Raw genomic sequence first — 11951 nt, forward strand, 5'->3', positions numbered from 1 at the left:
TTCTGTTAATATCTCGAGTGAACCGCTTATGTCTTTATTCTCCCGATCTGCGCGTCAATATCAAGGTGTACTGGGTTTTTTTTTGGGGGGGGGGCAAGAGTTGAAACCTTCGAACCTCTTCCGGTGAGTTAGTGACGTTCGACGCTTTGTGACGTCTTCGTAAAGCGCCAACAACACTGTCTCGAAAACAAGCATCGATCCAAGCGTCGATCCATCGGTATCACGTTCCCTTCCCATAAAACACGCGAATAGATAAATAAAGACATTTGCACAGCAAAAGCCTTTACCTTTAAACGTTAGCGTTTGTTCTGCGGAACCTTCACGAACGATTCCCGAGAATTACACGGAATGTTTTTGTTGACGTACCGTTTGTGCAGGAAGTCGGGGCGCCATTGCGCTGGTTGCGGCGGACGTAGACGCATGTGTCTTATTTGAAGATTTATTTCTGCAGGGCCGAGCTTTTGTATAACAAAGAACCATGTCAGACAACGACGATAAGTGAGTACAATGATCTTCAGAGTTCAAAGAGGTGACATATCTAACTAAACCAATTCGTGCGTAACAACGTGGGTCGAACAAGAGGTTCAACACACGTTGTTGTTATGTGGCGGGTCTAGGTAAATAACTGCAAAGTCCTTTATCGGGGAGTTCAGTGATCTAGTAATGATTGTTGTGATGACAAAATTGTAGCTTTGATGATGGGGATTTCGATGACGCCGAGGAAGATGAAGGGTTGGATGACCTGGAAAACGTGGAAGATGTGAGTGTGCCTCGTTACTCTCTCACCGTGGATCTTTGTCACAATTGTCACGTGTCAACTTTGTCCATTCTTATAAAGGGTGGACAATTCTTCTCACGTGTGTTTTTAGAGCCGTCGTTTTCTGTGTATAGTTTTAACAGTATGTACAATTGGGCTTTTCCCACTTGAAATGAGGAGGACCAGGAAAATGTGCAGATCCTGCCAGCAGGAGACGGCCAGCAAGCAAACCAGAAGAGGATCACAACGCCTTACATGACGAAATATGAGAGGGCGAGAGTTCTCGGGACACGAGCCCTTCAGATAGCGTGAGTTGTGTTTTGTTTTCAGTCCCATTCCTTCAACAAAATAATTATCTGCTTCAGTGAGCTATGCTAACGACTGTGCCAAATTTGACTGTGCTACACCTCACACAATCGAAGCCACATACACCCAAAGTACATCAAAACAACCAGCTCTATCCTGACTCTATGTGCTATTATTCTGTGGAGGGGTTTGACCAGCAATGAAATATTGCGCTTTTTGTGCCCAAATTTTGCCAAGAGGTTGGCCATGGGGAAAATACGTTACGGCTGAGAAAATCCTTCATTTTGACACAAAATCCGAACTCATGGCAGCCCCCGCAGTTTTCCAATCACATACATATATTATACATATTATACATTGGCAATGTTGTCTCCTCACCCACCCACAATGATAACCCTAATTCTAGCCAATAGAAGTTATATATATTTTTTTTAGTAGTGTCAGATTCTGCCAAAGTTTCGTGCAAATGTAAATCAAGTCGTCATGGAAACATGTAAACACATTAGGGGAATTCAATAGATACACGCAGTCACGCACCCACCCTTTTACAATTTTACAGGAATTGTCTGTTGTTTTTGTTTTGTTTGTTTTTTAAACTAATCTATGGACATGCAGAATGTGTGCTCCGGTCATGGTGGAGCTGGAGGGAGAAACAGACCCACTGCAAATTGCAATGAAAGAGCTGAAGTAAGTAAACGTTGTGTACCAAAAACATGAAATCATAGCGTAAATGTAAAACAAAAATATAATTTGATAGTTTGTTGGGCTGCCTATTCCAACGTCATTATTGAGCTTTATATTCCTCATCAATATCTTTATTGATTCTCACTTTATGAAGGCTTCTTGCAGCATTAGTAGAAGAAACCTTGTTTACTTAAATATATTTCTGTATTGTTTAGTTGGTCTTGTTTGAAAAGCCATTGTCTCCATAATGTCTTTTCAAAACCTTCAAGACAACAAGAGCTGCATACCTTGATTATTATTTTATTTATATTAATTTAGCCACACTGCTTTCTGTGATCAGTGTTCTCTATATTTGGAACAAAGTATCAGTCATCCACAGCATCTCGTGACATTTGACCCCCCCCTCTCCCCTGACAGAAGCAGGAAGATTCCCATCATCATTCGGCGGTATCTTCCTGATGGCAGCTACGAGGACTGGGGCTGCGACGAGCTTATCATTACCGATTAAACCGTTCGATGCCGGGAGCTGCCTTCCGTTCTTGGGAAAACAGAACATTCCAACGCTCGGAGGCGTTACCTCTTCTATTGGGAGGTGGATAAGATCCATGTCCCCGGCCGGCACCCTAGTGAGATGGCTCTGTATGTGGGGATTTACAGACACTGGAGAGTTCTGCTTCCATAAAAGTCGACTAAGGACATTGAGTTCACTTAAAATTCTCCTGTTTTATTGCGATTAGATGTTTTGGTGTGCTGACACTGCTATGCCCTCATTTGAGCTGTATCTTCTGAGTGTAAGTTAAATATCAGTTGAATCTCCCCACAAGGGGGAATCTAACTTTAGTCAAACATTTACTTTCTGAAATAACCTTCTGTTGTTAGTGAGGGGATTATTGTTTTGAAAAAGAGATAAAGAAGATTCTCAGAAACAATTTTATTATTGTGAATAAATGTTTTTGTATACTTGCTATTCCGCATCACTTTTTGTCACATAATCAGGCAGGTATTTAAAAATGGCTTTTAATTGCACTGTAGACATTTATAAAATAATGCAATATGAAACTGATTGGCTTCTACTGTGAGCTAAACCTGTGTTATGGTCTGTTGTGTCCTGTTTTCATATTTTGTTACTGGAAACAAGTGCAGAGCTTCACCAACAAAACCAGAGCGCACTGAAGTCTCATTTATCAGAAGAAACTATAAATTCTAGTTTGAACATAACACATGGTGACGGTGCGATGTAGTTTCTCAATCTTGTTTGAGTGAAAGTGCCATAATGCCACTCCGCTCAACCATCCCTCTCCATGCAAAGACAACCACACGCAGGCACGACACAAAGACAGTCACTTTATTGTTCAGAGGAAGTGGACTGTTACCCAAGCAGCCGAAGCACAGTGGTCGATGGGCGATGGAGGACTTGGAAACTTTCACGTTTGGAAGAATGAACAGAATTATTTTTAAAAAGGAAGCTAGATAGCACTACTAATAGATTATTTGATTAGTCAATTACAACCCCACAAACCCCTTTTACTTTAGATTTTCTTCAAGTGGCTTTAAAAAAAAAGAATCAACATTTTTCCTTTATCTCTCACAGCTTGTTCTACTTCTAACATTCTGTTCTCTCGGTGAGAATGAGTCAGTGCAGTATCTCACTAACCATCGATCTGATGCACTGCAAAGCTACAGCTCGATCATTCAAGAGGAATCCTAAAAATAAAAACTGCACTCTGGAAAAAACATCACTACCGTCATTTACTGGGAAAACCCAGTAAATGACGATTTGTCATGGGTTTTTATCACCGCAGTGCCAGATCTTATTGGTTCATTTTGGGTGGCTTGAATCTGGGAATCTTTTGATGAGATGCGGTCTGGGGGTGGCACAGCTCTTTTCATGGGGCAGAGGAGGAGAGGGGGGGCCAAGCATGTGAGCATCACCACCATCAGCCACACAGAGGACGCTATTAGGCCAGCAGCCCGCAGCTTGTTGCATGGTTAGTATCTCTCTCGAGTGACTTGCTCAGTCTTTCTGGCTGCTTTCTCTCTTGTCTCACTCTTTTAACCTTCTTTGCTTCCACTCTGACCCCCGTCAACCTCTCATCCCTTCAATTCACCAACGGGTTTCAAACAGGATTCAATGTTGCAGTGTATGTTTCTTGAAATGACAATTCTAGTTTTGTGCTTGTTGGTGCAGATTTGAACCTCCAGTGCTAGGCATGTCATGATAAACCATTGGGATGGACTAAGTGCAGGCCCACATGTCAAATTGGTGCACGTGTTGATGAACTGGATTCCTTCGAATCTTCCCATCAAAAAAGGCCAGTCTCCATCAGTCTTCATTGTAAATTATAGTGGGGCAATTGGGGAAATCTGGCCCTATGCAAATATGCAAATTGATCATGTGCTTTAATGGAATGGGTCATATTTAGCACTGCAACTCAACCTCTGACTTGGACGACACGGTGCTAATAAAATACTTTGTGATCATTAGATAATTCAGTTTGTAGTACACAATTAGACAGCAAAATGATTTTATTTTACTAAAATTACACATCTAGAGATCAAGATCAAATAAGTATGTCTTAAATTCACCAGATCTTTAGTAATATGATTGTGAGAGGAAAACCTATGAATTTTCATTTTATTGTGTCTTGGTCAGATTGTGAGTTAGAATACTTTGTGCCCCAGTTTGACCTCGGCTGCCTGTGCTGCCTGCTCATTTCCTGGTCATGGAAATAGAGGCCTCCTTTCCTACCTGTCGCTGGCTCCACTGCTCTCGGCCGTTCATCCCTCTCCGATGAACTAGTTTGTATAAATAGGTCAACTTTCTTTAGTGTGTTATTCTGGTGCTCCAAATTTACATAAGCAAATACATAATTTTCTTCTCCCGTTTAATATTTCATTATTTGCCTCTGTCGTTTTTTTTCTCTTGCTTTTCCTACGTCCGGAATGTTTTAATCCCATTAGGCCTACTGTTCCAACCTGAGAAGGGATGGGGGGTGGGGTTCATTGGCCGGGGGAAGGGGGGTGGGTGGGTGGGGAGGGTGGACTCGGTTGTGGGGGTATATGTGAGTATGAGAGTGCCTTTGTATCCTAGCGTAGCTACAGGCGAGGCAGTTATGGGTATGGTTCCCTCCTCCCCCCCGGCTCCCTTTCAATGGCTCTCTTTGTCTTTCTAAAGTATCACACAGCCGATTAAATAGTAGAATTAGGAGTCAGGCTTAACCTGCCACACACACAAAGTCCTTCTCTCCCACTCACTCACACACACACACACACACACACACACGTGGTATACATACATGTACTGTATGTATATACACAGATATCAATATATTTCCATCATGCTTGCAGAAATGCATTTTAAAATCCAGGTGGAGTGAAAATGGGACGAAGTTATGGTCAGGACTCGGGAGTGATGTTCTCCCAGGTATCCTAACACACACACACACGCACACACACACACACCGGATTGCAATCGAAAGAAGCGCTTATTTTTCAAGCAATGCACTGAAATGTAATTCAATGCAACACATAACCCACACAGCTTCTTTTAATACTATCAAATGACCAATCCTTGCCAGTGAATGATGGCCAGTTAGGAAATGTGTTTACCGGTCAAATTGAATTGGCTAGAGCAGATTATGTTGAGAATGTGGAGCAGAGATTGAGTCACCGAAAGGAAATCACAATCGCTTTGTATGAAAATGTTTAGTTTGTTTCTTTGCAGAGACTTGGCACATTTCTATTTTGTTTTCAGTACATCTTGTTACCTTTCAGAAAAAAAGTGAATGCTTAAAAAAAAAAAAAAAAAACATCACGAGTGACACCCCCCCCCCCCCCCCCCCCCATCTTTCATCTTATTTTCATGTCCTGTCCTCTCACCAAGAATGCCACCAGAGATGGATTTGTACAAAAGCAGAGAATGCGCTTTATTTAGTGCGAGAGCAGAAGATCAGTCAACATCACATGCCTAAAATTTCGTTCCTCCTGTCATTTACAAGTTGTTTTGCTGTGTTACATAAGGGTGGATAATTCAAAACAGTAAAAAGCCAATAATAGTCAAGGTGTTTTCATTTCAAAATGTGGGGGGTTAACCGTGAACAGCAATATATTGGCAAATATAAATAATTCAGGCAATATTCATATCCACACAAATAGCGACTGGGATGTAATATAGACTTTGCTCTGCTTTGTAACTGTGACACGTTATAAGGAAAACATGGTGTGTAGGTGCTGGTGAACTGAAAAGCTTTACAAGCTGTGCTACAGGCAGACACATAATAAAAGTGAATGAATAATTATTTCTGTCATAGAAGACATCATACCTGAATTACAGGCGTGTCAATACGAGGGTGTAGAATAAACTAAAAACAAATTCCTTCTGTAGGTCTTTCATAAAATAGACCCATTTCAAACCTCTGCAAAGCCTTGTTTCTAATCAAACAGGCAGAATGTTGGTCCTTTCCCCTGTGAGTAGCGGCTATTTTAATTTGGAGAAAGGCACACCGGGATCAAATGTTAGACATTTACGATAATCCTAATTTTCATTAAAATAAAATAAAAATAAAAAAAACAATATCTCTGGTAACTACATTTTGATTGTGGCATCTCACACAGAGGAAGTGTCCAAAAACAAACAACACAAGTAACACAATTACATCAAACTACTTGATGTGCTAATGGCACACAACAGAAATGCAAAGGCAGTGGTGCATTCAGTGAGGGTTATAATGGCAAAAAGCATTTGACAGTAATATTAATAAAGTAACTTTGTGGAACAATTAAAACAAAAGGAGTATTCTAATGCAAGGACAGACCATTGTTTGAGCCAATGAAAACGGATTATCTAAACAGTATAAATAGATTTGTCCATCATCATGAATATCCTGCTTGAATACATCAAATACTTCTGAAAATCACTATGCTCATCAGTGCCATATTATGAAATCTTACCTCGATAATCAATAAAACAATGGAGGTTTGCGAAAGGAACGATAATTCACAAAGGAAAAGATCTTTTCAGCTTAACAACTAATTTGCTACATACAAGCAGGTAGTGTTGAGTGTCGTGTTGGGAGAAACCTCTGTAACCTCAGTTTCTTATCTACTGTGTTAAGTAAAGTTTTGGTCTCAAAACTTTGGTTATTTTACAAATAAAACATATAATCAAATTGTATATATATCACCGGTTTGCATGAATAAACATTTTGAATCTCAGACACGTTCAGTAAAATATCCTGATCATATTCACTAATCATTTTATCATGAAAACATTTTTCTGATAAAATTGCTTAACACTTCTGAACCTAATCAAGGTTTGATGGCATTTTTGTTCCATGAGCCCTCATTTTGTGTTAAAAAAAAAACATTTTGTGAGTAAACAGTGTGATATTTTGTATTGAGATACAGCTCTCTAACCACAACAAAATGCTTTTGAATATTACGTTTTCTTCCATTACCAGGTCTGTCTGATACCAGGTTAAACTTTCCTGAGACCTGAATGGGAATATCGCCAAGCAGTTTGGCACTCTATCCTTCCGATGCTTTCAAACCATTTATTCAGGAAGAGTTTGGCTGTTCCCAGGTCAGTGTTTCCATAACGGGAAAACAAACCCCCCAGGTTTTCGTCTCCAAGGTTTGCAAAGTAATACAGTACGCTCATGGACGACTACACTCTGTTAGCCCAAAAAATCGACCATGCTCCAAAAGCTTCGGGCTCCAAGTTGATCCTTGGGCCCTGAATGCTTCTCTGCATCTGGGCCAGCCCAGTACGGGGTCTCACCCCTTCTGCCTTCCCAGCGTGCTCCCCCAGTGCCTGCCCACTCCCCCCAGCCCAGACCATAGTTGCCTCTATCACAACCAACCTCACTGCTACCTCTACTGCGACTACTGCTGCTGCTACTACATTGGAGGTCTGACGTGGGGGCCGAACATGCACCACGGCCCTCAGCTATCGTTGTCTGTCATGGCCGCGACAGCGTTGTGTAGACAGGCTGTTCCCAGTGCGTGGGGCTGTGCGACTGGGGCACACTGCCAGGGTCAGTGATGGCAGTGTACAGGGGTCTCTGGGAGGGCCCCATATAGGAGAAGGCAGAGTACAGCCCCGAGGCCTGGCTGGAGTGCGCATAATAGGACCCTGAGGCCTGGTGGTCAGCGTACTCGGCGAACTGAGCCCTGGATGCCAGTGAGGGGAAGGCGGAGCTATAGTGAGGGAGGCTGAGCGAGGTGTAGGTGACATGGGAGCCAGCCGAGGCGGCCTCGGGGAAGTGGCCCCCGGCCCCTCCGGCCTCGCTCTTGATCTGGGCCTTGGAGGGGTCAGATCCCAGCGGGGAGATGTGGTGTGGCTGCTGCTGCTGTTGCTTGGACAGCCAGGCTGCTGAGTGTCCACTAGCTGCCGCCAGAGCTGAGGAGATGCCATAGGTGTAGGGAGAAGTGGCAGGCACAGCCGATCCTGCCCCGCTACTCTGCCCGACCCCTGGGTGCCCGTTGGGGGGGAGGTACTGGTCAAACTCATTGACGTCAAATGTCTCCATGTTGGCCATCACTTCATGGCTCATCTCACCAATGTCCACGTTGCCAAAGTCGATATGAGGTTTGCCAGAACCCGGTGTGCCGGAGGCCCCTTCTGCACTGATCCCCATTCCGCCACGGGGGCCACCAGTTGGGCCACCCTCCCTTTTTCCTTCCCCCGCTTTGCCAGCCTGGAGCTCTGTCTTGGGGGTGGTGGGTGGTGTTGGAGGACTGTGGCTCGGGCCTGCAGAGACACAAGAGAAGACGTTATTATGGAATGTGTATCTAATATGTAAAGGAAATGTTAAAGTAAGTCCCATCTAGTTCAATTAGTTAAGACTTTAATATTGACTAGTCTGGACTACAGAAAAGACGAGGCAATATTCTAGTCTAGTAGATTCTATTTTGCTGAGTTGTCTTTGGTTATGTTTAATAATTAAAGATGTTGGGTTGTTGCAGGTGTAGGTGGAGTACAGCAGGCAACACACCTGCAGCATGAGGGTGGTGGCCATCACCCAGAGGGGACCCGACTCCCCCGCTGTGGGTCACTTCCAGGTGCAGGCCCTTGTAGTGGGACTGGCTGTGGCTGACCTCGCCCTCCGAATGGCCATCTGCCTCACTGCCCGACCCGGACCCGGGCTTCCCATTCTTGCGGCGTCTTGGCTGGTATTTGTACTCTGGGTAGTCCTTTTTGTGCTGCTTCCTCAGCCTCTCCGCCTCCTCGATGAATGGCCGCTTGTCGTTTTCATTGAGGAGTCTTGGATGAAGAAAGACAGGGAAGGTGTGAATCGTGAATTGGCTGACGTGTAGGGTTTGTAGTCAACAAAATAATGAGGGGGGTGGGGGGGCGGTCTGAGCTACTGAAAACCTCGTTGTTGATCTTGAACAGCACTTTATATGATGCGTCTTTTCAAGTGTTCAATTCAGGCAGTTCCTCTGGGGAGGGAAATGCAGTCAAGTATTTTTATATTTCTTTATTAATAGTTTGTTTGTTTGTTTTGTTATTAACTGAATATCGTTGTTTTATTTAGTAGTTTTCTTTCAGGTGGCCCCGCCTGCTGTATTAACTCTCTAAAGTTACCGCTGCCAGGGACTTGGAAACAACGGGTCAGTAATGCGATTATGAGGGCCAGCGATACATCCTGTCTGCACACACGAAAATCAGGATCCACGTTACTGTTGCTGGCAGAGCTGGAATGAGAAAGCCCTGACCTTTCCTCCGCCCCTAGTTCACCATGTCTGTGGACCAATTAACCAATCATGCCTGAGCACAAGGTCAAGTCCTTATCTAATTATTCCTCCAACCATACGAGGTTAACGAATTAACCCTTTCTGACCTTCGAATTAGAAAATAGCGAGTAGGCTGCATGAGAAAGTATCGAGGACAGGATAATGATGAGAATCATTATGGAGTCCGACGCAATGTTTAAGTTCACTATGGGTGACCAGAGTGTACTAGCTATCGTCATCTACAATCCTGTCAACAAAAGGAAAGAAAATGTACAGTCTGAATTGCTTAACGACTTAGTTTTCAGAGTTGTTAAGCAAGTATTTTTCCCTAGAAAGGGAATTTCAAAAGGCAAACATTTCAGGAAAATGTTTTAATTCATAATGAAATGGGTTTAAGTGTTTTATAATGCTTGAAATTTAGCACTTTACACTCCATTATAAACTGACATAGCTTTGTGAATGGAAAAACCTGAAATGTCATTAGCCCTGTAATAATTTGAACTATAAAGCTGAGCTGGGGGGGTGGGGGGTGGGCACAGTTATTCCCCCAGGAGACATTTACTCCAACTAATTTGCTGAGAATTAAGTGGTCTCTGAAATTAGCATGGATTCAGGACATGTGACCACAGCACACTTACCCTTCACAATACACAGTGCTTTCTTTTTAGACAAGTATTTTCCTTAACTGGTTGGTTGCCACCTACAACTGTGACATAAAAGCAGCGCTACAGGAAAGGGCCAGCTGCAGAATGTTGTGCTATCTAATGGGAGGTATGACGGGTGGACACCTCATGCACAGCAACCTTCTCAATTGAGCCCCACAACCAGGAAAGAGGAAATTAGCAGGTCTGCTACATAGTCGCCCGTGTTCATGTTGTATCTGAATTTAGCACAATGGTATACAGTATTCTTAAATTATGTGGACTACAACTGTCTCATTGAGAACGTTTTGAACTATCATGATTCAAAAAACCTAAGGGAAAGCATTTGGGTAGAATACATAAAGGCCAGTCCAGTAGAGTCATTTTCTTGCAATAAAAAAGGGCCAAAACACCTTTCTTCAGCCAGATGTCAGTGTGAATAGATATCATTCAGCCTCACCTCCACAGCTTCCCCAATGTTTTGCTGAGCTCGGCGTTGTGCAGGTGGGGGTACTGATCGGCCAGCTTCCTCCTCGCCGCCTGCGCCCACACCATGAATGCGTTCATGGGCCTCTTGACGTGCGGCTTGCTCTTGTTTCCAGTGTTGACGCGAACGGGCATAGGCACAAGGGTCCAGTCGTAGCCGTTCAGCACCTGGCTCACTGCCTCACGAATACCGATGGGGAAACGGTCGTCCTCTTCGTCTGATTTGATGGATGACCTGCTCGAGGCACCGGATGTCTTATCACATAGACCCGCCAGCTGGGACTGCTGGCCAGAAAGGGGTGAGTCTCCCCCGCCGGCGTGGCCGGAGGAGTGACCGGGCGACAGGGAACGGCTGTCGTCCGAGACGCCCGGACTCAACTCCGCGTCTGATAAACTCTGCTCCTCTCCAGACATCTTTTGCCCAATCAAAAGATTGTCCTACTGGGGCGTAACTTGTTCCTATGGGCTGAGCTCTACTGGGTCTACTCCTACTGTGAACTGTCCGCCTTTTATCTTTTGACTGAAGGATAGATTGGTGTCGAACTCAGGAGTATGGACTAATGGCTCTCTAACTCTCAGGTCTCTCACTGCTCCTGAGGTCTCCTTTATAATATAAACTGCCAGTCAGTCTCTACTCTTAGCCTCCGTTCCAAAATTCTATTAGGATTCCACATCAAAGTTCTTTCCATCCGTGTTGTTGGTATCATACGCTCAGTGCGTACCTTGGACCCCAGTTTACCTGTTGCTTTACACCTCTTCGCACCAAATCGCCTCGACAATACCTTCGCTTCCTTCTCCCCTCGGTGTGTTTCTCTCTGCAATGTCAGTGAAATCCTGAAACGAGACAAAGCAAATGCTTAACATCATGTACAGCCGGGGCAGGGGATACGCCCGGCCCGGCATGAATAAAAAAGATTTATTCAACATTTATGAGAAGCCGGAAGCAAGCTAAGTTTAGTTTCAATAGATGGTCACAGCAAGTGGGTGATATCATTATTAACACATGCGACGCTGGGGCGTAATCTCCATGTAGTAAATTTCACGGTGAATGCCAACGATCAACACATGCGTCCAGATCTTGGAGTGTATAACAGTTATATGCAGATGTAGGCCAACCAGCCCTGTGCCACTGTTGACACAAGCCCGGCCTCACTCTACCTAACAAGCTACTGTTTAAGGTTTGGCAGTTATTCAAAGCTCCCTGGAGGGAAAGTGTTGGAATAATATGAGCCTGCACCAGCACAGGCCTTCGATTTATACCATGTCGCCTCCGTCTTGGATAAACACCGTCTGCCACCAGAAACATAAACCGTGTGTGGGTGCGTGTGTGAATTTGACAG

The 11951-nt window shown here is 44.0% G+C and overlaps 2 protein-coding genes across 4 annotated transcripts in view; one reads left to right on the top strand and one right to left on the bottom strand.

Annotated features, from left to right (window-relative positions):
• The first annotated feature begins 293 nt into the window (after positions 1-293).
• polr2f (RNA polymerase II, I and III subunit F) lies at positions 294-2707 on the top strand. 2 transcript variants are annotated; one of them, XM_080008967.1, is made up of 5 exons: positions 294-498; positions 691-760; positions 944-1065; positions 1679-1750; positions 2165-2707. In XM_080008967.1, the coding sequence occupies exons 1-5, from the start codon at positions 479-481 to the stop codon at positions 2253-2255; spliced, it is 375 nt and encodes a 124-aa protein (XP_079865093.1). In that variant the 5' UTR covers positions 294-478; the 3' UTR covers positions 2256-2707. The 2 variants fall into 2 exon arrangements, with proteins under 2 accessions (XP_079865093.1, XP_079865092.1); XM_080008966.1 differs by having other exon boundaries at positions 355-498; positions 938-1065.
• A 2941-nt stretch (positions 2708-5648) lies between these two features.
• sox10 (SRY-box transcription factor 10) overlaps positions 5649-11951 on the bottom strand; it is an 8456-nt gene continuing 2153 nt past the window's right edge. For both annotated transcript variants that reach the window (XM_080009752.1, XM_080009753.1), the window contains exons 2-4: positions 10586-11445; positions 8743-9011; positions 5649-8498 (exon numbers count right to left, since the gene is read on the bottom strand). In XM_080009752.1, coding sequence (XP_079865878.1) covers positions 7708-8498; positions 8743-9011; positions 10586-11025 — 1500 coding nt within the window. In that variant the 5' untranslated portion in view covers positions 11026-11445 and the 3' untranslated portion in view covers positions 5649-7707. The remainder of the gene's footprint in view (positions 8499-8742; positions 9012-10585; positions 11446-11951) is intronic.

The sequence above is a fragment of the Zeus faber genome (assembly GCF_960531495.2).
Source record: "Zeus faber genome assembly, chromosome: 11".
Classification (NCBI taxonomy): domain Eukaryota; kingdom Metazoa; phylum Chordata; class Actinopteri; order Zeiformes; family Zeidae; genus Zeus; species Zeus faber.